We start from the raw sequence: 22,947 nt of genomic DNA, 5'->3' as shown, positions 1-22,947 counted from the left end.
CTTGCCTACTTGGTGCCATCATTCCATCTGTAAGTATCAGCTTGATGTAGAATATTTTTTTATTGCCAGTTGCTTTTTGCCTGAAGCGGGTATTGATGCAGTTTCTATCTGGAACAATTTGTAAAGCCGTTTTCCTTAAAGGACAGTTGTGCAAGATGCTAGGTGCTGAGCACAGTTTTGGGAACATCGAGTCTCAATCTCATGTCTGGGTATTTACAGGAAGTTTAAAAGACATTTGAAATCTTGATGAGTTTTTGGTTTCTGTGTGTGGCTTTTTTCATGTCAGTAGCACCTCAGTTGCCCCTGGCCTCAAGATGGGACAATTAATTTATTTCTGGACTTCGGTGTTTTGGTTGTTCTTTTTCAGCTGTGCCCCTTGCTGGCCCCAGCACCACTTTGGAGACGATAACGGCTTGTTTCCAGTTTTCAAAGGTGCAGTTAGTCACCATTGGCTATTCAGGTCTTTCCAGTTCAATTTGACGCTGGATTTGTTAGGAATTTCTTCTGAATGGAAGACAGCAGACAGAATATTGAGCTGTTGTAGCAGAAGAGCAGGCTGCAGAGCTTGAAACAGTCCTTTTTATAAATTTTAATCAATTTTTGGTACAGTGTATCTCACATTCTTGTGGCAGTCATCTTGAATTAAACTTCTATCAAGTAGTCCTTTTAAATAGTAATTTAATTAAGCCATCTTTTCTCTTGTGCAGTATTTTGTCTTGTTCAGGGATTTAATTCTACAAATGTCTTGTTAAAATGTCCAGCAACTTATCAGTCACTCTGGCAACTCTTCCTGTTACATTACACAGTTGTAATCTGAACTTCAGCTTTTTGAGGCATTCGATCACGGAATTCTCAGAGTTGGAAGGGACCTCTAGAGATCATCTAGTCCAACTCCCCTGCTAAAGCAGGATTGCCTAGAGCACATTACTGAGGACTGCTTGCTTGTATTGTAAAATAGAAGACACAGTAAGTAGGATTTTACTGTGTTATGCGGAAGGCTTAATCTGCTGTTTGGATTTACTTCACCCAATTCTCTAGTAGTTTGAACAGAACAAAAATAAGCGTGCTGCATCATGAAAATGTGTACAGCTCTGAAGGAGGAGTGTTTCTGCAAGGCACTGTTCTTGCTGAAAGCTCAGAGGAAACTGAAATAACAGTAAGAATGTAGAGTTGCAATGTGCCAGCTGCTCTACTTGTTCAGTTTGCAAAATGTAATCAATGGAAATAATTGTTTTAGTGAGGAGGCTTAAAACTTAGATTATTCTCCAGAGAATATTTTAAAGGAATGGTTTTCTTCATCTGTTTTCATATTTCTGGTTTGTGTCTGCATCGATAATACTGTTTTTGCTTTAACCTTTCATATAAGGAAGTATTTTATTCTGTAAAATAAACTTCTCAGTGCTGGATTTGATGTAATAAACATTAGTGTGAAGCTATTTTCTCTTAATGTAAGAAAGAATTATTTATTTCTACATGTCATCATCGAAATCTAAAAATGCTGTTTAAAAGCCAAAGTACAGGCAGATGATATGGTAATCTTCAAAGTCCAATTTTCAGGAAGATCCTCAAAATAAGAGTAGCACTTCATAAATAGTATATTTGACTTGAATGTGTGTTTTTTGTCTGTTGCTAAGTATTTCCTTGGAAAAGCAGAAACCAAAAAGGTAATTTGCACTTTCCATGAGACGTGAGCAGCTCTTCTGAGAATAAACTGAATGCAATTCATGATTTTGGTTTACAGTGATTCCTGTCATTTCAGAAGTTGGGGAACAGACTGGCGAGGTAGGTTACTCCAGCTCTCCAGCAGAAGCACCTCCAAGCAAGTCTCCATCAATGCCATCCCTAAACCAGACCTGGCCAGAATTGAATCAGAGCAGTGAGGTCAGCACTTTGAGTTATTTCATTGCCAGTCATTAACTAAATTGTGTGTGAATCCATAATTTATCATAAATGGACTGTTGGTTGCAAATTGTGAAAACGTTATCAGGACTATAGACACAGGAAATTTCTACACATGTTAAATTGTAAAAAAGGTAATGTTTTCCATCTGATTTTTCTGTGTCATTGTGAGATGAGCTACTATTGAAAATGTTGTCACTAATGGTAATTAAGCTTTATATTAATCACAAAATGATCTCATAGCATTTATTGGAAAAGTTGAATTAATTCCTGATTTTCTTCATTTAGGGCGTGTTTTTGGTTGGGTGGTTTTTTTGTTACCTCTGAAGGGATATTATAGCCACCAATTTTGCAAAACTTCAAAACAAATTTCTGTCAGATCTGGACACTGAGACTTATTTCTGGAGGTGATATTTACCTTGAAATATCAAATATCAATATATTGAAATATATCAATATATTGAAATATATGAAATGTCAAAAATCACACGAGTGATGTAGAGAAGTCACAGCTCTGGGTTTGGTTAAGAAGCAAAGACTCAAAGTTGAATTTGAAGCCAACCGTTGGCTAAATCTATTTAAATTTTAAATTCTTGCCGATATGTACTTATGCTTTATCATCCTTTACAATATATATTTGCTATATAAGCAGTCTTATATAGTAAAGGTGTATTTTGTTAGGATTTGAAACGAAGTTACCAAACAGGATGTTTTTTTTTTTTTCCACAAATGCCCATTGTTTAAAAAGCCTGTAAGAGATTGATTCCTAGAGTCTTTCTTGTTGCTCTGTTTTAACACTTTTGCCTTTGACTTAGAATAAACCAATGTTTTATTCGAAGAGCTACCTCAGATTCAAATGAGTTCCTGGTTGCAAACATACTACAAAGATGATGTAGGCTTATTTTTCATTTGGGGAGGGGAGAGGGAAGGGGAAAAATATTGAAATTATTTTTGGAAAACTCTTTCCACTTAATCTGAGTCTCTCAAGAAGAATCTAAAACTTGTTTTAACATCTAAGGTAGTTCTGTCAGTAGCTGAGTATTATCTTACCTGCTTCTCCTGTTGAAAGAGCTTTTTGTGGCTTTCTTCTTTCTTTGTTAGACTTCAAGTGAATAGCAGATTGGTAGTAAAAGATGTAGACAAACCAAAGAAGAGTCAATATGAAACAGAAAATAAGCAAATTTTTAGGATTAAAGTTAGGAGCAGAGGAAATTTTCTTTCTCTCAGGTGGAAGGACTTTGAAGTCTGCCATTCCTCTTAAGGGCAAATGCCAGCCTCACAGTGATGTCCTTACCAAATGAAAAATGTCGGAAATTATGTAGTGATTCTTAGTTGTTCTATTTGACAGAGCAACTCTTAGACTGCTGGTAGAAAGCTATGCTTTAGGAGGGAGGTGACCAGATACTCAGTTGTTGCTAACAAGCTGTAAATGTCTGCAACTGTATTGAAATTTGCATTGATACATTGCCTCATGTTTGCAATAAAGATTTAATAAGCTAATAATTTGGTAAGCTGCATTGTAATTGAAGAAATTCCTTCAGGGTCCAGGGCAACAGTGTCCAGCAATTAAATAAAGTAGTTGCACTGGTGGAACAAAGTTAATGACAATTCTCTGTCGGTCAAAAGCTTGTCTTACAAAACTGACTTTGTCCATTCAGATAGATAATGTGGTATTTTTTTTCTGAAAATCTGCTAAAACTTTAAGAGGTTTGGAAAAGTTCTCACACTAAATGTACTACCAGATACTAACTATACTAAAATGAGTTGAACAGTTATTAAATGTTAGGAGTTCTGTGTTCTAACACAAAGGAATTTGTTATTTTTCAGCTATATTGCTTGCTTCTTGCTCCTCAGCATTTTCTTCTCAGCATGAGTCAGGTCAAAGTCCTCAAGGTTTTAATGCCATGAAAAAATTTCTGGTATTACTGAAGGCACCAGTCTAATTGAACCTCTTAAAACTGTCATCAACAAATGAATTGCTTGAAAAAGTTTTGCATCTTTGGATTATCTTCCTTTCCAAGCAGATTCATCCCCATAAGTTTCAAAACTGTTGGTTATGCTGTTCTTTATAGCTCATAGTTGATTTTTAGGTCCCAGTTGTCAGGCTCAGTTACTGTAAGCTCACAAGTATGGACCAAGATCTCAATCTCAAACTTCAGAATAAAGGGAGCCATGACAATCCACCTAACTCTGCATACTACATGCTTCACACTCTCATCTCTTCACTTCTCACTTCAGACATACTTTCCATCCAGTCTCAAGGCTGAGCACTAGGTTCTTAGAGCTTAAAAAAAAAAAAAAAAAAAAAAAAAAACCAACAACAACAAAAAAAAAAAAACCCTGAAAACTCTACTAAGTTTTTGTTGAAAACAAAGCTAATGGCCATATTAGCTTTGACACAGATACGGAGATTTGCCGTTTGAGTTCACAACAGTTACGCCTTGTTTCAAGTGTCTTGGTGTTCTTTTAGTAACAGTTCAGGTTGCTGTGAGTTTTAGTTTCTAGTAATTAACCTTTTGAAAGTATCTTTGAAACATTTTTGCAAGTCTAGGAGACAACTATCTTAATTTCAGCTAGTAGAAGTTTTATCCTAGCAAATTGGTTATATTGTCAGTGCTCTTAAACTTTGCACAGGGTTTGAGATGCAGTCCAGTAGATCCTTAATGTAAGTAGCTTTCTATTAACCAGGGAATTAGCAGTAACTAGTTTCTTATAGTAGTTCAGGGTGGAGCACAAATAGCATATTCCCAAGACCAGTCAGGAGGTGTCGGTGTTCATTTGTCCATGCCTAGCTAGGGAGCCTGAGGACAAGTAATAAACGTCCTGCTGTTTGGCTTCAGAGGAGTAGAATAAGAGGTAAACTCAGCAGCATCTCTAAAAAAGAATATTTTAGCATTGATCTAAACTATAACATAGAATGGTTAGAGCTGGAAGGGGCCTTAAAGATCCAGTTCCAACCCCCGGGCCATGGGCAGGGACACCTCCCACCAGACCAGGTTGCTCAAAGCCCCATCCAGCCTGGCCTTGAACCCCTCCAGGGGTGGGGCAGCCACAGCTTCTCTGGGCAACCTCTTCCAGTGCCTCACCACCCTCACAGGAAAGAATTTCTTTCTGGTATCTAATCTAAATCTCCCCTCTTTCAGTTTAAAAGCATTCCCCCTCGTCCTGTGGCTCCACTCGCTGATCAAGGGTCCCTCCCCATCTCTCCTGTAGCCCTTTTAGGTACTGGAAAGGGCTCTAAGGTCTCCCCAGAGCCTTCTCTTCTCCAGGCTGAACAACCCCAATTCTCTCAGCCTGTCTTCATGGGAGAGGTGCCCCAGCCCTCTCACAGTCTATGACATAGATGCTGTATGCCTTTATGGAAGTTTTGAAATACTAAGAAACAATATTTCTGTAATGATCTGTTTGCCAGTCTCACTGGTAACTTTGAAGCCACTGGCCGAATCAAGTTTAAAAGGGTAGTAGTCCTAAAATAAATACTAATGCCTGTTTGATGAAAACGAGCAGCTGTGTAAACGCAAGAGGCCAAATCAGGGGAAGGGCTGGCAGAACTTGGCCAGTTTCTGCCTTGGTAAAAACTGGCTCACTCGGCTGTAGAGCTCCAAGCTACTTGCAACACTGCCCCTTCATGAAGGGATGGTGACACAGGGATGAAGTTTAATACAGGGAATGGGACAGAGCGGTTAGGGAAACCTTACATCCTTACTAAAAACCTTTCAGTAGATTTTGTCCATGAAGGGGGTAGTTTTCTGTGTTTTTAAAAAAGACACCAACCACCCACCACCAACAAAACAAGAAAAAAAACAACACCCCAAAAACCCCATATGAACAGTATCCCACAATCTTTGCCTTAATTTAAAGTTTGAAGTGAGGAGAGAAGGCTCTGTCTCTACAAGGAGCAGCACCACGCATGAAAGCACTTAGAAATTTAGTTAATATTTTTCTGAATTTAATTTCTGCGGATTGAAAACGGTTATTTAGGAATTTCCATAAAGAGTTATTTTGGAAATAACTGTTTTAGACCAGGTTCACATACAGGCTATTCACTGAATGTAGCTTGGTGTAGAGGAGCATGTGAGTGTAGGTTGACTAACACCATATTATTTGTCCTGGATCTTCTGGAATCATTTACATTTATTTGCCTGTAGAGGTGGGACAAGAATATTGATTTGTTTTCACAACTACACTAACATAACTTTTGTCAAATTTTCTGAGCACTAAAAATTTTGTATTTGTAATTTTTGTTGTAGTGTTTGGAATGTGATTAATATTTACTTGTTATTTTACCAAAATATAACAAATTTAGCATTCCTGTTGTCATTTGTAATCTTGTTTCTGGATCAAAGACTGATTTTATGTCCTTTGGTACTTTGTTGATCCAGCCGTGGCTGTAGCTTGATTTAAGCATGAGGACTCTTGACAACCTTGTATTATACAGCATGCCTATGTCTTACAAAATTGTTCGGAAATTGACTTATTTGCTCTTTAGTAATCAATAGTGGTTTTGGATTTAATTCTTTGCCTTGTCAGTGATTTAGACTTGTAAAAAATACTCTTTTACAGCATAGAATCACTTCTCAGGGGTTGCATTGGCAAGCTCAACTGGTGTAATTGGAGTATTCTGCTCTGTGTTGATTTGTCTAAGATTTTGTAAGAAAATCAGCATTTACAAAATACATTTGAAACTCAGCAGCTACAAAGCTGAAGAACTTTTATAATTGTATTTTATATATTTTATATATATATATATTTTATAATTTTATAATTACACAGTTTTTGGCACTGATTTTATCTTTACAGTATTTGAATGGCTTAACCAGATTTTTAATTGTCTGATTTTCATTGGCAAAGGTGAACTCTGAAAGTACTCGTGTGTTGACTGTGCACCTGTATCTTCATTATCAGATGTGAATGTAAAGATTAATATTGCCAGAGAACAAACTTGGTGGCACAACAATCTCAGACTGAAATAGAAATACTTAACGTGTATGAATGTGCTCTCCAAGGCAAGTCCAGTGCAAATATAGTGCTTTCCAGTGCAACCTCTATGCTAAATCTCCTCAGTGATCTTTTACTCCCATCTTTCTCATCGTGCTGACTTCTCTCCTCTGTCTGTTCAGCAGTGGGAGACATTTAGCGAACGCTCTTCAAGCTCACAAACTCTGACCCAATTTGATTCTAACATTGCACCAGCTGATCCTGTAAGTCAATCACTTAGCTTGCTTGTTTGAAATTAATTTTATTAACACTGAATTTCCATTCATTGTATTTAGCTGTTATGCATGATTCCATGGACTGCTTTTTGGGGAATGGTGGCAGGCTTCTTAATTTTTGTCCTTATTTTCGGAATACAACTTTTCTCGTACTGCTCATGTTTAAGATCTGAGTGCAATGAATGCTTTTTTTTTTCCTTGATTTTGAAATAATACAGTGCTGCCATAATGTTGTTTTCAAAATATTTATAAATCAATACAAGGGCAACTCCCAATGATAAACCAGTCTTGTTTTAGATTTGTCTTCAGTGTTGTTTTTGTTTGTTTTTTTTAAAGTTGCAGAGCTTGATTTGCACAAACTTTTAGGAGCTGACAGTATCAACTTCACTGAAAAAAATCTACTGGGCTTTAATGGGTGTGGTATTTCATACTCCTAAAGTTTTCACCAAGTTACTTATTAATAAGGCTTTTAGTATTTCTGCGGCTAGACCTGTGCTTTTTCTAATGCTTTACTCGGTGAGGAGTGTTCTGAAGGATTATGTAGTTAAATATCTTGCCAGGTTTGGGAGCCAGAAATTCACTACAGCGTTTCAAGTTCTGCTGGTTTTAAACTTCACAGCATGTGACATTGAAGCAGTTCTGAAATTCATTAAATTACTTCAGTATTTAGCTGCTGCTTTCATCCTGCTTTTCTGACGAATTACCACTGTTAGTGTCCGTTTTAATTTAATTATGGTGTTAGCGTCCATTTGATTATTTAGCAAGGTGTACATAGTACGCATCTAACTGCTTTTGGTATTTAAAAGGTCACTTCTGAAAAGATAAAATACATATATTTTAAATACATCGGTGTTTCTTGCTCAGAGTTAACACTGATATTTATGATATAGCATTTCTAGATGGTGGAAGCTAGAATTCAAACTGCACTGTTCCCTGTGCTCAGAATTGCCCTTAGTAAACACCCAGGAAATGAAAAAGTTATACTTAACGTGAAAACCAGCCCTTTCTCATCTAAGAGAGACTTTTTTAGTTTAAATGTACTGTATTTTTTATGTTTTAATGAACTAAACATGATGGAAATCAGTTTATAGTTGTTTCTTACTGTGTATAATTGCTTGTCAGTAAGGAGCTATCACTGTCTTGTTTCCACAATAAGACAGTAATTTATTTTTACACATAATTAGTAAATGACAGAAATCTGAAGTTTGAAAATTTTTCCCATATGTTGATAATCGAAAAAGAACAGTAATGATATATGGAAAACTCATGTAGCCATATATATATATGTGTGTGTGTAGAAACAGAAAATCAATAGAAATACAAAAAAAATACTGGGAGATCACATTCTTGAGTTGTTTTCTTACAGTGCTTGTAGTTGAGAAATTTTAAAGACTGAGCATCTTTGCTGCTTACTAAGGTTTTGGGAATAGATACTTCAGAGTCTTTATTTTTGTATGAAATTAAGAACGAATGACAGCAAATTTTCAGTATGAGTGTGCAGACTTCTTACTTTAACAGTTTCAACAGTGATTCATTGAACAACTGCTTTCCCAAAGGAGACAATCAGCTTTCTTGAGCAGTTGTTAATAACTGACTAAAGAGTAAATTCACAGACCAGTTCTTTTCACTTTTTGTGGGAAAAGTAGCTGCTTTGGAGGCAAAAGATAAGTGGAATGAGTAAAACAATACATTCATCTCCCGGTATGGGAACATAATTTGACTATTGTGAGTGAAAATTGGTAATACGTTGTTTTGTGTAAAGTTAGATTCATGACCTGAATTATGAATTAATACATTGTACAGAAATCCATTTAACTATTTGAGACATGATTTTTGTAGTAGCTGCACATTAATTTACAGCAGAGGACTGAAGTAGCTACAGCAACAGTGATCTTTGCATGATAACCCCATTACAGGGAGGGGAAAAAGTAATATATTTTAAAGTCATGATGGTTCGTAAAAGCCTGGTGCAACAAGAATGTTTGAACTGCAACTAGAAAGTGGTTTTAAAAGTTTATATTTGCAACAAGAGTAGTGCGAGTCAGTTTAAGCCATTTTAGAAAATATTAATGTAAATTATGGTGAAGTTGATCTAGTTGAGTAGTCAGAGTAGATTAAATTTCTGATACAAGGGTAGTTTTGAAACTTCTTGTTATTTCTAGGGACAGGGTATAATCTGGGAAACTTTTTTTTGTGTGCTGTCATTGTCCCACCCATCTACTCTGAATATAGATGACAGACAAAAAAGCTCAGTCAGGTATGTCTGTATTTTTAGGTTACTTGTGAACAAATGTGAAAGTTTTGAGATCTTTTTTTTTTTTTAAACTATCTACACTCAGTCTCCAAACCAGATGGAAAGGGCTATCTATAAAGTACATTAAAATGGAGTCCCTTCTCTGAACTACAAAGAAAACGCTTCAGTGGAAGGTCAATGCCTATCTAGAGATATATTCCATAGGGTTTATTACCCTAAAGTTTAGCATGCTTTACTATTTTAAAGACTTCTAAATCTATTTACCTATTAAAATAGGTACTTCATAGTAGTTCGTAGAGAATTAAGCTATTTAAAGAGGCCATAACTGTCTGAGGTATAAGTAAGGTCAAGGAGTGGGGTTTTCAAATTATGAGTTTGGGGTGGGTTTTTTGGTTTTTTTGAAGATGCATTTGAAGTAACAGGTATCTAATGTGCAAAAAATGCTGGAAAGCTGATAAAATTCAGGTCCTATTTACAATCTGTAGAAACATTTCTAGTGCCCTTTTAAAGTAGTATGCTAGGTTATACCTGAAAAATTGTTAGAGAAACTTCAACTTATAGAGCTTTTGTTTTATGGATGTATTCAATTCCCTGGAACTGTGTAAAAAAAAAAAATCATTAAATTTATGAACCTCTATTTAGAAATTAATTTCACATGGTGTCAGAGACACTTAGTAGGGCAATTTAAAACTAGGTTAATGTCACTTAACTCTCATCTCCTCCACAGGACACTGCAATTGTGCACCCAGTTCCCATAAGAATGACTCCAAGCAAAATCCACATGCAGGAAATGGAGCTTAAAAGAACTGGAAGTGGTAAGATATTTTCTCTTGCTAATGAGAAGTTTTGTACAATTAGAGTTGGTTTTGCTTCCTCAGGCATGCTGACTTTTTTTCTTCTCTTTATATGAATATATCTGGAGTTGTAACATAACCTGCATTGATAAAGCTTGTTCTACTGTGATCAGAAATATTATTTTGAAACCTGACAGCATTTGGGAGTATTGGCAGGCCTTTTTTTTTTTTAATACTCTGGCCAATAATAAGTAGGTTTCCTTAGGTTTGATAATTTTCCTAAAGAAAAAATGGATTCTCAATTTACACATGTCCCAATATGCCAGTATTTCCTAAAGTCATGTAACTCATGTAGAGTCTTTAGCATATGAGAATAAAGAACTATCCACAACACATTTCTTTTAAATTTTCCTTGCCCTTGTAAATAGGTAAAGATTCCCAACTGTTAGCACTGAAAAACAGAAATAACACTATTACTATGTAAAACTTTAAAGTTGAAATAATTTGTACACCAAAAGTGTTAAAATACGACAATTTTAGTCTTGAGTGCAGCACTTCAGATAAGGGCAGAAAACTGATGTAAAGCTTTGGCATCAGAAGTAAAGGCTAATTTGAATACATTTATTTATTTAGACTTGTTTTTCCATCTAGATCATGCTAACCCTACTAGCCCACTACTTGTGAAACCACCTGATCTCCCAGAAGAAAACAAAATGAGTTCATCTGTAAAATTTACAGCTGGAAATACAGTTAGTAAGTATCAAAGAACTTTCTAATCTCATTTTTTACATTACACAGAATGTAGTTCTGATATATTCAGTGAATGAGAACTTGCTGTGAAGGATAAGTTTATCTCATTTTAGAGCCCTTCTGTACTCCATTTTCCTTATCCGAGTATAGTTTAGCCTTTTATAAAGGGCCTGTAGCTGTACTTATACCGAGAAGTGTATTCCGGGTTTTATTTTTTAAAAATAAAAATGGATATTTGAAATTATATATAATCTGTATCTGTTAGGGTATATTAATGATGCAAAACGAATGTACTTTCTTTTACCAGCAGATGGTTACAGCAGTTCGGACTCCTATGCTTCAGATCCAGAGCAAATTGGAAGCACTGTAACGCGGCAACGGTCAGTAGAGTAGCAACTGAAAAACATAAATAAAAGGTGTTTAAAGAAGCCTGTTCTGAGCTTCTGGTTGTTTGACAACAAGCTTGTAAAACGATGGCTAAATAGATTCTTAACTTTAAGACTCGTGAATCTGGAGGCAGTCTGTTTTCTAATGCATTAACAATGTATGCCGTTCCTGTTAACGCATAAAGTGAAAATTCAAAAAATAATGTAGTCTGAAAAGCTGTTTGGGATTGGCCAATCAAATGAAACTCCACATTCAGTCATTGATCTTGATGAAGGCTTTCTCCTTAAACACAAGGGAAGGTAAGCACAGGAGATCAGGATGTTGCTTGAAACCAATTTTTTTTTTATTCTTAAAAATGTCCATTAGACACTAATGGAGAAGGACCTTGTGACTTTGTAGCATAAAAGTAGAAGAAAATATAAATTCGAAATATCACGGCAGTAACTCAGTCTCTAATAATGGGCTTTTATAAAATGAAGGGTAGTCATGGGCCCAACAAATTAAGGGATTGGAGGAAACTATGCAAGCACATAACCAACAACTGCATCATTTGACATAAAAGAATGTGCTGTACTAGCTGGTGCTAATTGTTCCCATTAAATCTGCCTGAATAGGATTAAAAACCAGCTACGCCATTAACCAACTTACAATCAGTTTCGGAGGTAAGTTTCGAAACAAAAATAATCAGGGTGACTTCAATAGCAGAGAAAGATTTGCAATTGCCTCTCAGTACTGCAGCTTGAAAATTACTTTCCTCCATTGTTACTTAATGGCAAATTTGATTCTCTCCTGCTTCTACATATGGTTTTGTGCTATCAACATGATGGTTTTGACGTGTTCTTTTCATCTCTGGTTTTGTGTTGGGTTCTTTTGCTGAATTTGTGTAGATGAGTGAAGCCTTCTGATGAGTTGCTGCTTTACGGTACAGGTACCTTCTGTCCAGATCTGGCAGTTCTGGCAGTGTCCACCCAGGAAATTTTTCTCCTACATCTTCTTTTACTTCCTTCCACTGATAGTATCTTCTACCAGTTGCAACTTTATAGAGATGGCATTGTCCTTAACGCTACCACTAGTCAAGAGTACTTTTTGTATTTAGTTACCTCTTACCTCTCCTAGTTTTATATCCTAGGATAGTTATAGAATAGTACAGAAGTCAGTTTTAGAAAATATTTTTATCGTTTATTTATCAGTTGAATGAAAGAGTACTTGTATTCACGTCAGTGACTCAGCAGATCTGTCTTGCTCAAATTGGAGTAGTTAGTTTCTGCAAGCTGTTTCTGAATGGAAGCTGTACAAAAATTCTGTATGCAATAAATCCCACTTAAATGGCACTTAGTGCAGTACTTCATCCTTCTATCCTTTCTGAATGTGTGCTTGATGAACTTACAACAGGTATCCACTAGATGGTGATCCTACCTAAGAACGACTTAAAATTTCTGGATGCTACCAAGTGTATAGATTTGGAAAATTTCAGAGAATTCAATAGCTATCTTGTACACTGAGATACTGCTTAAGCTCGGTATCCATGGAGGCAGATCCAACAGAAACTTGATATTCTTCTTCAATGACATTGAACTTAACCCATTTAAAACCTAATCAGGATGTTGACTGCTTTGCAAATTACAGTGACTGCCATCTGGATGGAAATACTATATTTAGGATTCTGTGTTCCTAAACTATGATTTTTTTGGGATGTGTGTCAAGCTATTGGTTTCCCAAAGATAAATTACTCATGGTAATATAAGAATAATTTGGAAAATGGAGATTTAAGTAAGTAGAAATATAAAAAACAATTGTGAAATCAAAGAATACCATAAGTTTTCAACTGATTTTGCAATCTTCAAAATCAATGGCAATCAGGCTCTTTTCCATCTGTCAGACCTTATTTTTTAATTGTACAATTTGAAGAACTTTAGAATTTTTTCTGTTATAGCTGCCTAAAAATCACTACAGGAGCTTATATGTTTTGCAGATCGCATTCAGGAACATCTCCAGATAACACTGCACCGCCACCACCCCCTCCAAGGCCTCATCCTTCTCATTCTCGATCGTCATCTTTGGATATGAACAGATCCTTTTCAGTTACTCCAGGTATGCTGTGTTCCTAGTGTTTTTCAGCACATACGTTCCTGAAGCAGACATGTACTTTTTTTTCCTCTAAAGAAAGATTTAGAGTGTGTTTTTAAGACACTGCTTCTGAATGAGAAAGCTGAAAATGTTGTTACTTTTCCTGTTTGTATTAAAATTTGTAATCCACTTTGCTTAAACAGATAATTTAGAAGCAAATTCTGGATGCTGGCATTGTAGATGAATGTGGGAAGCGAAGTCAGGAAAGAACATTTTGGTAGTGCCCACGTTGCATCTGCCGGGAAATTTTCGAGGCTTTTTGGTATCAGGTTTATTAGAGATGAGTGTTAAGTATTTCAGTTCGGAGGAAATTAAAGATCACTTCTGATGCTCTGCTTAAGAGTTTTTATTGTACTTCTGACTTGTCAGTACTTTTCAGGATCACAAAGTATGAGAAAATGTTAAGAGTGTATAATGACGGTAAAAGAGAAAAAGGACCAAGATCAGAAAAGTATGACCATGTCTGTACTTTGAGCTGGAACAAAGGACAAGACCCATGTTCTGATCCCTGTTTTGTCTGAGATGACGTTACAATTATGGTACTCAATATGACGGGTTAACATATAGACAAAATAAAAGATTTCTTCATGTTGACAAGTCAAAAAAATTGGACAGCGCTGTAATGTAAAGTGTAATAATCTTGGCCAAATGTGATGTCTCTTACAGGACAGCAGCAGGCTGGAGTTGTTGCCTATCCCCCTGCAGTGCCTCCGAGACCACAGCCCTCACAGGTGGTGATGTCATTTCTGAAAAATCACACTCTAACTTGGTGTATCTTTTTTATCTAACTCTGCATTTTAACTTATATCTAAAATGAGTAGTATTGCTTGATATTTCTTGAAACTGCCAGGATGTGAATGAGGGCAAAACCTAGACTACAGCCTAATGCTAGCCTTTCCCAAATAAAGAATTGCTTGTGGTGGAACCATGGAAAGGTATTAAAGTGGAGATTGAGGAGAAATGAGTGGCTCTGGAGCCCTGAGTTGTAGGAAAGAGGAAAATTACACCTCTGCCTTTCTTTACCTGTCCCTGTATAGCTAATAGGCTGCAACACAGGCCATGAGAGCAATCTTTAGAAATTTTGCAAAATAAGTGTTTGTTTTCCATCCATGTCTGGCACAGGGTATAGTTTTACATAAAAAGGCTACTCCCAAAAGGAGTGATCCCTCTTCTTCCTTTGTCATAGACTTGGGGATCTTTGCAGTCCTGGTCTGAGTCAGTTCAATTAGCTGATTTGGTACAAAACCAATCCTGCAAAAGTTGTTTTTTCCTTTCAACCATCTGAATCCTTTAACTGCTGACATGGGACAGATAAAATTGCTTTTCAGTAGTTTTTCAGCAGCAGCTACTTGTTAGAATCTGAGTTACCAGAAATTGAAGTCAGTCGATGGATCCAGAAACCGTCTGCGAGGAAAGAGGGTACAATGGCAGACATATTCCATGCAGTGTGATCACATAAGCAGGTTTCCCTAGGGAACTGGACTAAAAATCTGTATCAAGCCTGACAGAGCCAAGCTAGACTGTGTTCCAGCAGAAACATCTACTGTCCGATGAGTCTAGATAGCCCCAGGGTGCATCCATCTTTAATCTCATTCTCTGGATAATAGCACATCTGATTGAACTTCCTTTTCCCTTAAATATTTCTGTTTTTATAAACACAGATTGATCTGTCTGTCTGTGCCTTGCATGAGATGCAGTTTATCCTACTGACAGGATGTAAATCTTTGTCTACTGAAAGAATAAATAATCTTTAACATTCTGTCACAGACTGTTCGGTGAGATTGTTCTTATGATAACTATCTGATACAAAGAATGTTACTAAATATTTTTACTATTTTATTGCAGGGTGCAGGTCCTCACGTGCATCGCCCAGTAGATGCTGAAGGTCTAATAGCTCATACCAGTACCTCACCTCAGCAAATACCAGAACAGCCAAATTTTGCAGACTTCAGCCAGTTTGAGGCATTTGCTGTTTCAGGTGTAAGCAAAGAGGAAGAAGATGAAATTGAAACGCACTCAGAGGTCTTGCAGGTGAGCAGAAGTGAAGGTCAATTGCGTAATACCACCAATAAGACTTTGTTAAAACCTATTTCTGTTTTCAGGGTTTTATTTATGGTGTCCCAGTCCATTGCTAGAAAGCAATTACTTTACACAATGCTGCACACATCTAGTAATTGCCAAACACCTTGGCAGAGGAAACTCCTTTATTCTCAGTTCTTGATTGTAATTCAAAGGATTTTGTACTTAATAGCATATATGTGCACAGACATAATTGTGTTGGTGCTTTTAAGACTTAACACAGGCAAAAAGTTTCTGCTCGCTCTTGCCAGCCTTCCAAAGGACTTACTGGCAAGTTTTAAAGTAATTTGTCTTAATAAATGAGATGACTGTCAAGTATCGTAAACATCTGCTAAACCTCCATTAATTTGGTTCCATTCAAAGCCATTGGACAAACAGCTAAAGTGAATAGAGCTCTGCATCCTCCTATAATAGATCATTAGAGATGTTTACAAAACCATGTTTCCTACTACAGACACTGGACTTAAAAGTTTGGAAGCCTCAAGGTTTATTCCTATTAACATCATAATAACTTACTGCTATTATATGAATTACTTCATGTTTTCCTTTTGTAATTTGTAGCCTTCATCTAGATTGTAAGTTCTCTGGGGCACTTCTGTATCTTCAGTTGCAAAAGTACCTGTGGTGCTTCAAAGTTCTCCTAACTATCAGCAGTGTGTTCTTGCTTCCTTTAATCAGGAAGGTCAATGATGTAGAACCATTTGAGTGCTCTCCACGTACCTCATTGCAAAATGAGCTCTGTTTAAGCTGCCACTGAAAACTGCTTAAGTTAAACTTGCTGGTTGTTTTGCTTTGAGGTGGGTGGGGAACAGCTTCATTGTGTTCCACTGGAGGGATTAACCTCTGGCAGTAACAGATAATGATGGTAACGTAATAGCAGTTGGTCATCAGGCCACAGCCTCTTTTTTATACTATACAGTGTCTCGTAACATCAGGGATTTGGCTTTATTCAGAGGCCTTCCAACATCCGGAGTTCAAAAGAGCAGAAGACTTTGAAGTAACTATTTTGTCTTTTTTTTTTTTTCCCCAGTAATTTTAGATTCTGTATCAAATCTTAATTTCTGTATCAAAAGACAGGTCTGACTATTGATTCTGGAAGTACAGCTTTTTACTTGCCTCCTCTGCAAGCTGCTCCCAGGCCAAAACAAGATAGTTTTAGATCATAGAATCATAGAATGGTTAGAGTTGGAAGGGACCTTAAAGATCATCAAGTTCCAACCCCCCTGCAATGGGCAGGGACACCTCCCACCAGACCAGGTTGCTCAAAGCCCCATCCAGCCTGGCCTTGAACACCTCCAGGGATGGGGCAGCCACAACTTCCCTGGGCAACCTCTTCCAGTGCTTCACCACCCTCACAGGAGAGAATTTCTTCCTAATATCTTAATTTGAATCTCCCCTCTTCCAATTTAAAACCATTACCCCTTGTCCTGACACTACACTTCCTGACAAAGAGTCCCTCTCTGGCTCTCCTGTAGGCTCCCTTCAGATATTGGAAGGCTGCTATGAGATCTCCCTGGAGCCTTCTCTTCTTCAGGCTGAAGATGATGTTTTTCCTCCAAAGCAGGTGGTGGTAGCTTGTGCTTCTAAAGAACACTTGAACTGGAATTTTAGGTGTTAACTGTATCCATGTATCAGAAACGCAGCGTACTTGTATTTATTCCAACTGTTGCTGAATGAAATATCTGTTAAGAAGCAGTTTTCTAAATATAGTTTATATCCCTTAGGTTGAAAAGCCCTCTGATTCTGCAAGTTCTCTTAGAGGTGCCAAAGCAGATGGAAGAGTTGAAGACAAAGCCCCTGCTAATGTCCCCAGTAGTGCGGTATGAAAGTACACTTGGAAGGAGAGCGCAATTGTCTGATATATATGAAATTATACCTCTGTTTTGATTTGCAACAGCACTTTTACATGCTTCCACTTGAACCCAGTTTTCTGAAGTCCAATACGTGTTTGAAATAGGCACGTGTATGGTGAATTTTTGTAGCAGATGATGTTCATGATTAGCTTTATTCTTGACATATCAGAAAATTAAGATACTTGCTGTTTCATAAATTTGAACGCTCACCAAACTTTTAGTGTGAAACTTGGTCAATGGTAGCTTTTTTTTATTACAGACATATAATTACTGGGGGATAAGCGTGCTCTGCGGTGTTGTGTATTTGCAATTGAGTTGTGCCATGGTGTTTCTGCTTGCACAGTTCTTTGTCAGTGTGTGGCAACTCACTGCCCTTTCACCAGGGGGTAGGATCGGGTTTTTTTCCAGTCCATAAGAGAACGCAGCTAGATGCCCATCAGAAAATGCCTGATGGGTTGCCAGTTCAGTTGGCTCGGTAACCGGTTCTAAGAATATGTAACACAAATTTTCAGGTTATAATCCAGGTAAAATGCGGTTTGTGAGAACTAACAGGCCGTGTTTTCCTCTTCAGGGTAAAGGCACTACCCCACTTGCTCCACCACCAAAGCCTATTCGCAGAAGATTAAAATCAGAAGATGAGCTAAGACCTGAAGCTGAGGAACATACACAGAAAACAGGTGTCATAGCTGCTGTTCTTGCTTCACAGCCATCTATTCCTAGGTAACCCAAGAAGTGTATAAATACATCTGTTACTGGAAAGTTTGCATTTAAACAGCATACACGCTTTCTGTTCTAGGAGTTGCAAACCAGTTCAGTGTGTTTTGAGTTAGATTAATTTAACAGTTTAAAGGTTCTTGTTTTTTTTAAACAAGATCATCCTGAAGCCTGTACTACTGGGAGACCTTTTAGAGATCTTGAACTGTGGAGTGTGAACTCTTTTTAACTTCTGCAAGTATGTTGGAAATAAGTGGTGGAAGTATTAAGATACAGTGATTAACCAGTGATTAATTTTAAATCACTATGAACAGTCCAGAATGTGCAGTTTTTGTGTCCTGGCATGAGAGTAGACTGGTACATTAGTCCTTTGAGGTAAATGAATGTGCTACAGTGTGTTGGAACTTCAGAAAATTAATTATGACTAGTATTTTAAAACGTGCTGCTTGCTCTTTCATTGCAACCAAGAACGTGAGGCTTCCATGCGAACGAGGTTAATCAAGCCAGGCAGAAGAGGGGAAACTAAGTGTAACAAGTTAAAAACATTTGAAAAGAGGATTCTGCTCATTTAAAAAAAGAGGGACTGTAAATGAGAGATTCAGCTAATTGACAAAATGACTTATTACCACACTTCTAATATATTCTCAGATCAGTGGGGAAAGACAAGAAGGCAATTCAGGCATCAATCAGACGTAACAAGGAAACCAACACTGTTTTGGCCAGATTGAATAGTGAACTACAGCAGCAACTAAAGGTAATTCCGTAATCTTTGTCTAAGAGAAGAGCCAGAGAGGGCAAGATGTTAGTGATGCACAGTAACACGCGTCTCTGCAAACCAGTGATATACATAGTAGAGAATATTGATATAAAAAACATAGTTGTTTTTGTATATCATTGAATATACCTAATTTTGACAAGCTTTGTGAAATTACAAAGGATGCTCTTAATACAAGAAAACACATTTTTCCGTGTATTGATTTGTTCTCAGTGACACAAAATAAAGCAGAAATCTTAACTTAGTAAGATTAACTTAAATGCAGCATTGAGAAGAGCAGCTGGAGCAGCTTGCTTGCTTCTGAAGGAAAAAGCAAACCTTCAAGTCTTAATAAAACTACAAATATTTTTAAACAAATATTATAATCCAGAATACAAAACTTGCATCTTAATAAGAACAACAAATAGTCATTTGTTTATTTAGGTCAGCTATTATTGTTTTGGGTTTATCTGTAGGCACCATCTTAACATCTTTCTCTGGCTGTCTGTCTTAGCTTTTACCTTTGAAATATTTTAGACTTCATTTGAAAATATTATGGTTGGGTTTGCAGCTGGTTGGTTACAATTTTGTGGCTTTGGGTGATTTGAAAGAAGTGAAGAAAGACTAAATGGCTTCACCTTTGAGTAAAGTATTGATTTACCTTTTATGAGAAATTGCTGGCTTAGCCAGGTTTCTATTCAAATTATGAGAAGAGTTCTCCAGATTCTAGAAAAGACTTAAACATTAGTTCTCAAAACTGAAGTTGACCTTTACCAGTTTTGATCACATGAGGAAATTTTTAATACCCATTCTCTGAGGACAGTCAGTAGAAAATCTTTCTCTTGTAGGATGTTCTTGAAGAGAGAATCTCCCTGGAAGTTCAACTGGAACAACTTCGACCCTTCTCTCACCTCTAAGCCTACTGCCGTTAACTGTGAATTTACTAATTTTGAAAGGGGTATTGGTTTCAAAGCCTATTTAAAGATCCATGCATCTAGCTCAGTGCACTCTATTCTACATTAAATGTTGTGGTTCTGTTTTGTCAATTTGTCCACTTTTGTATTTAAGTATTTTAATTTCAGTACAGAGAGAGAAAAAAAAACTTTTTCCTGGAATGTGACACTGCCTCTCACATCATTTTCTGTGAACATCCGTGATCTTTGTTGGACTTGAGTTTGCAGATTTTTGTCGCCAAAATTTCCAACTGGAATTTTTTAGTGTTTTCTTTTTTTTTCCCGTTGAAACATCTTTGCAGAAGAGGATTGCTAATCAGTTGACTCTAAGCACATAAACTTTTTTTTCGCTGTGGCATTTATTTTATTGTGCCAGAAAAGAGAAAAACCAGTAATCCGTCATCAGCCAACGTTACTTCCCGAGCTGCCTTTCACAATTGGAAAGTTGTTCACAATTCTGGAAAGCCTGCCTCTTTGCAATAAACCACCTTATTCAGGTTGACAGAGTTCTCGCAGGCTGTTTGCCACATCAACTGGATTTGATTTCGTGTTTTGTTTTGTTGCATACATTACAGAGTATGTAACCACAGATTGCCAGGTGTTCACATCTTATCCGGTCATGACCCTGATTGAGCCGCATGCACAGAAAGATTGATGGTACAATTGGTTCTCTGTCAAACAGACCTTTTTCAGTCCTCCCTTTTGTGGAAAGAGTTGGGCGTAAATCCCCAACGTATTAATTACACATTACCTAAACACCACCTGTAATTGCATGTTTCACACATTACCTTTTAATAACAGATCACATCCACCAGTCTTCACGATAACAAATTGTATTGTCAAGTAATGTGTCAATACCTCTATGAACTTCTAATTCCCAGCAAAAAAAAAAAAAAAAACTTAAAAAAATTAAAAATGAACAGTTTGCTTCTTAGGAATTCTGGGGTACCTGCTGTCATCTTGTCTCCAGGCCTTATTTCTCTGGCATATAGACAGGCTTTACTATTAACAGAGTTCCTTGAGTGTATCCTGCTATTCAGGTTGATGTACTGTATTAGGATTTGTTGTATATTGTATGATACACACCTTTTGATCTCATATGTAAATTTGCATTAATTGCTGACTAACAGCAGATATTCTATTTAATGGCTTCTTCTGGCTGTGGGATCATAGATGTTTAACTGCATGGATGTATCTCTGCAGAATCAGAACTAGCAATTGTGTGATTTTTACACCAATAAAACAGCACAATATTTTAATTTTGTTGATTCATCTTTACCTGGGAATTGAAACTAATTCAAATAGGGTGGGAGGGTTCTATTACAGGTCTGCAGGGATTTTTTTTTTTATCATTTTGTGGCATGTACAAGAAAAGGTTGATCATAATCCTTTGGCCACTTTCTTCCCTCATTTTTTAGCTGTTGATCAGAAGTGATCAAATTCTCATGGTAATCTGTGGCTATAGTCCTTTTGTATCCTCCTATAAGTAAATTTAATCGTTGTAACTTATAAAAAGTAAATGCAAAGTACTGACTTGAGTCAAAGAAATGTATAGTTCTTTAATTTTCATTTCTGGTTTGATTTCCTCGAGTACCTTTCCAAATTAAAACTAAATGGATCTCCTGTTAGCAGTTCTTATCTTCACTGTCTGTCTGTGCTTATAAATGAAATTCCCTTACAAAACCATAGCTCAAGTCACATTTTTCCACTGGATATGCTGTTTGTTACAGTGAAAAATAAGTATTTCTCTTTTTGGTTATCTTATGCAGACTGAATAATTATGGTTAATTTTTATTACTATAACTATTCCAAGATTTTTTTTTTTCAAATGTCCTGGAAGTGTTACAGATGGCTGATGTATATAATCCAAAGCAAGATTCCCTGTTATGAAAGATACAAATGTCATGGCTGTGTGAAAGGTGGTACTTCCTATTTGCCTGTAAAGGGATTAAGAAGCGGTAGCTAAATGGGCGCAACGGTTACATTTAAATTACATTTCAACTATGCCTTGCCAATTAGTAGATACAATGCAAGGCTTTGACTTCAAAAAAAAAAAAAAAGACAGAACTTCTGTCATAACTGCCAAGTAGCAAGAAAGGTGTTTAAACAAGTGAGGAAAGTGGGTCGCTTACTGTAGTCGAAGAATGTTGATTTCAAACCAACTGTATCTTGTCCATAGTTTATTTTAAAGTTTAAAAATACATTTTTAAAATAGAACTATTTTCATATTAATATTTAAGTATTAAGCCTATGTTTATAGCAGCGGGATTCTTAAATCAGATTCTAACATTTTAAGCTTAAATGTAAAAAGCCTTTTACATTCAAATGTGACATGTACATACGAATTTCTGTAACACCCGTATCTTCCTAGTAGAGTGACAAGTTAATGTTGTGTCTCAAGTGAAGAACTTAAACAATCTGAACACTTTCGTGTCTTGCCAACAAGTCTGTTTTTAAGGATTTTTGTGGATTACTTTTAATGCATCATTCAGTACCTTTTAAACCTGTTTTTCATGATCCAGAAGAGCTTCTAACTGAAAAATTACTTATGTCTTAAGAGCATCACTGCCAATGATGTTCCGAAGTTACCTCAGTAACGTAACCCAACTTTAATCCCTTATAAAATTATTCCCCCACCTTCTCCATTTGTTTGATCTTGACGCAGTTACTGGATACGTTCTATTTTACGGACTTAGATTGTAAGCTCTTTGGGGCAAGGGATTATGTACTGTACAAGAGATGTGCTTTCTGTATTGCAAGTATAACCGTAGACTACTAAATAGTATGGAGTGTGATTCACGTACCCGGCTGGGATGGATGGACGGCACCGTGCATTACTGAAACACCCGCAAACCCTGTTTCTTTGGACTCTGTGACTGGAGGAGTGTCTCCTTTTCTCGTTTGATTTGAGTTTCCTTTGTTTCTCCTACTAATGTGCCTCCTCCTTCATTCCACCTGCTTTGGAGTTGCTTTTTTCTCCATTCGTTGCCTGTCTTTGGACTGCAGAGATTTCCAAAATGCAAAGGTAAAAAAGCTGAAAAGCCACTTTTTTTTTTGAGCAGTATTTTTAGTCTACCCAATGTAAGCTAGTATTTTCAATTCTTTTTGTACTTCACATGCCCCTCATTTTACTTGCGATTGTACATGAACTAGAGGATCTCTTATTGCTG

At 36.8% G+C, this 22,947-nt stretch overlaps 1 protein-coding gene across 8 annotated transcripts in view; it reads left to right on the top strand.

Annotated features, from left to right (window-relative positions):
- Nucleotides 1-20,659, top strand: part of REPS1 (RALBP1 associated Eps domain containing 1) — a 62,382-nt gene extending 41,723 nt beyond the window's left edge. Inside the window, exons 9-20 of one of the 8 annotated variants that reach the window (XM_074164265.1) lie at nucleotides 1,760-1,881; nucleotides 7,020-7,100; nucleotides 10,094-10,181; nucleotides 10,812-10,913; nucleotides 11,221-11,290; nucleotides 13,270-13,388; nucleotides 14,091-14,155; nucleotides 15,270-15,455; nucleotides 17,228-17,323; nucleotides 17,928-18,076; nucleotides 18,719-18,824; nucleotides 19,673-20,659. In XM_074164265.1, the coding sequence (XP_074020366.1) occupies nucleotides 1,760-1,881; nucleotides 7,020-7,100; nucleotides 10,094-10,181; nucleotides 10,812-10,913; nucleotides 11,221-11,290; nucleotides 13,270-13,388; nucleotides 14,091-14,155; nucleotides 15,270-15,455; nucleotides 17,228-17,323; nucleotides 17,928-18,076; nucleotides 18,719-18,824; nucleotides 19,673-19,741 (1,253 nt within the window). In that variant the 3' untranslated portion in view covers nucleotides 19,742-20,659. Of the gene's footprint in view, nucleotides 1-1,741; nucleotides 1,882-7,019; nucleotides 7,101-10,093; nucleotides 10,182-10,811; nucleotides 10,914-11,217; nucleotides 11,291-13,269; nucleotides 13,389-14,090; nucleotides 14,156-15,269; nucleotides 15,456-17,227; nucleotides 17,324-17,927; nucleotides 18,077-18,718; nucleotides 18,825-19,672 lie in introns of all 8 variants that reach the window. The other 7 variants (XM_074164257.1, XM_074164251.1, XM_074164299.1 and 4 more) reach the window with 7 other exon arrangements.
- Nucleotides 20,660-22,947: the final 2,288 nt, after the last annotated feature.

The sequence above is a fragment of the Numenius arquata genome, chromosome 2, assembly GCF_964106895.1.
Source record: "Numenius arquata chromosome 2, bNumArq3.hap1.1, whole genome shotgun sequence".
NCBI lineage: Eukaryota > Metazoa > Chordata > Aves > Charadriiformes > Scolopacidae > Numenius > Numenius arquata.
Note: the sequence above shows the minus strand (reverse complement) of the source record. Positions and strands in the feature narration are given on the sequence as shown.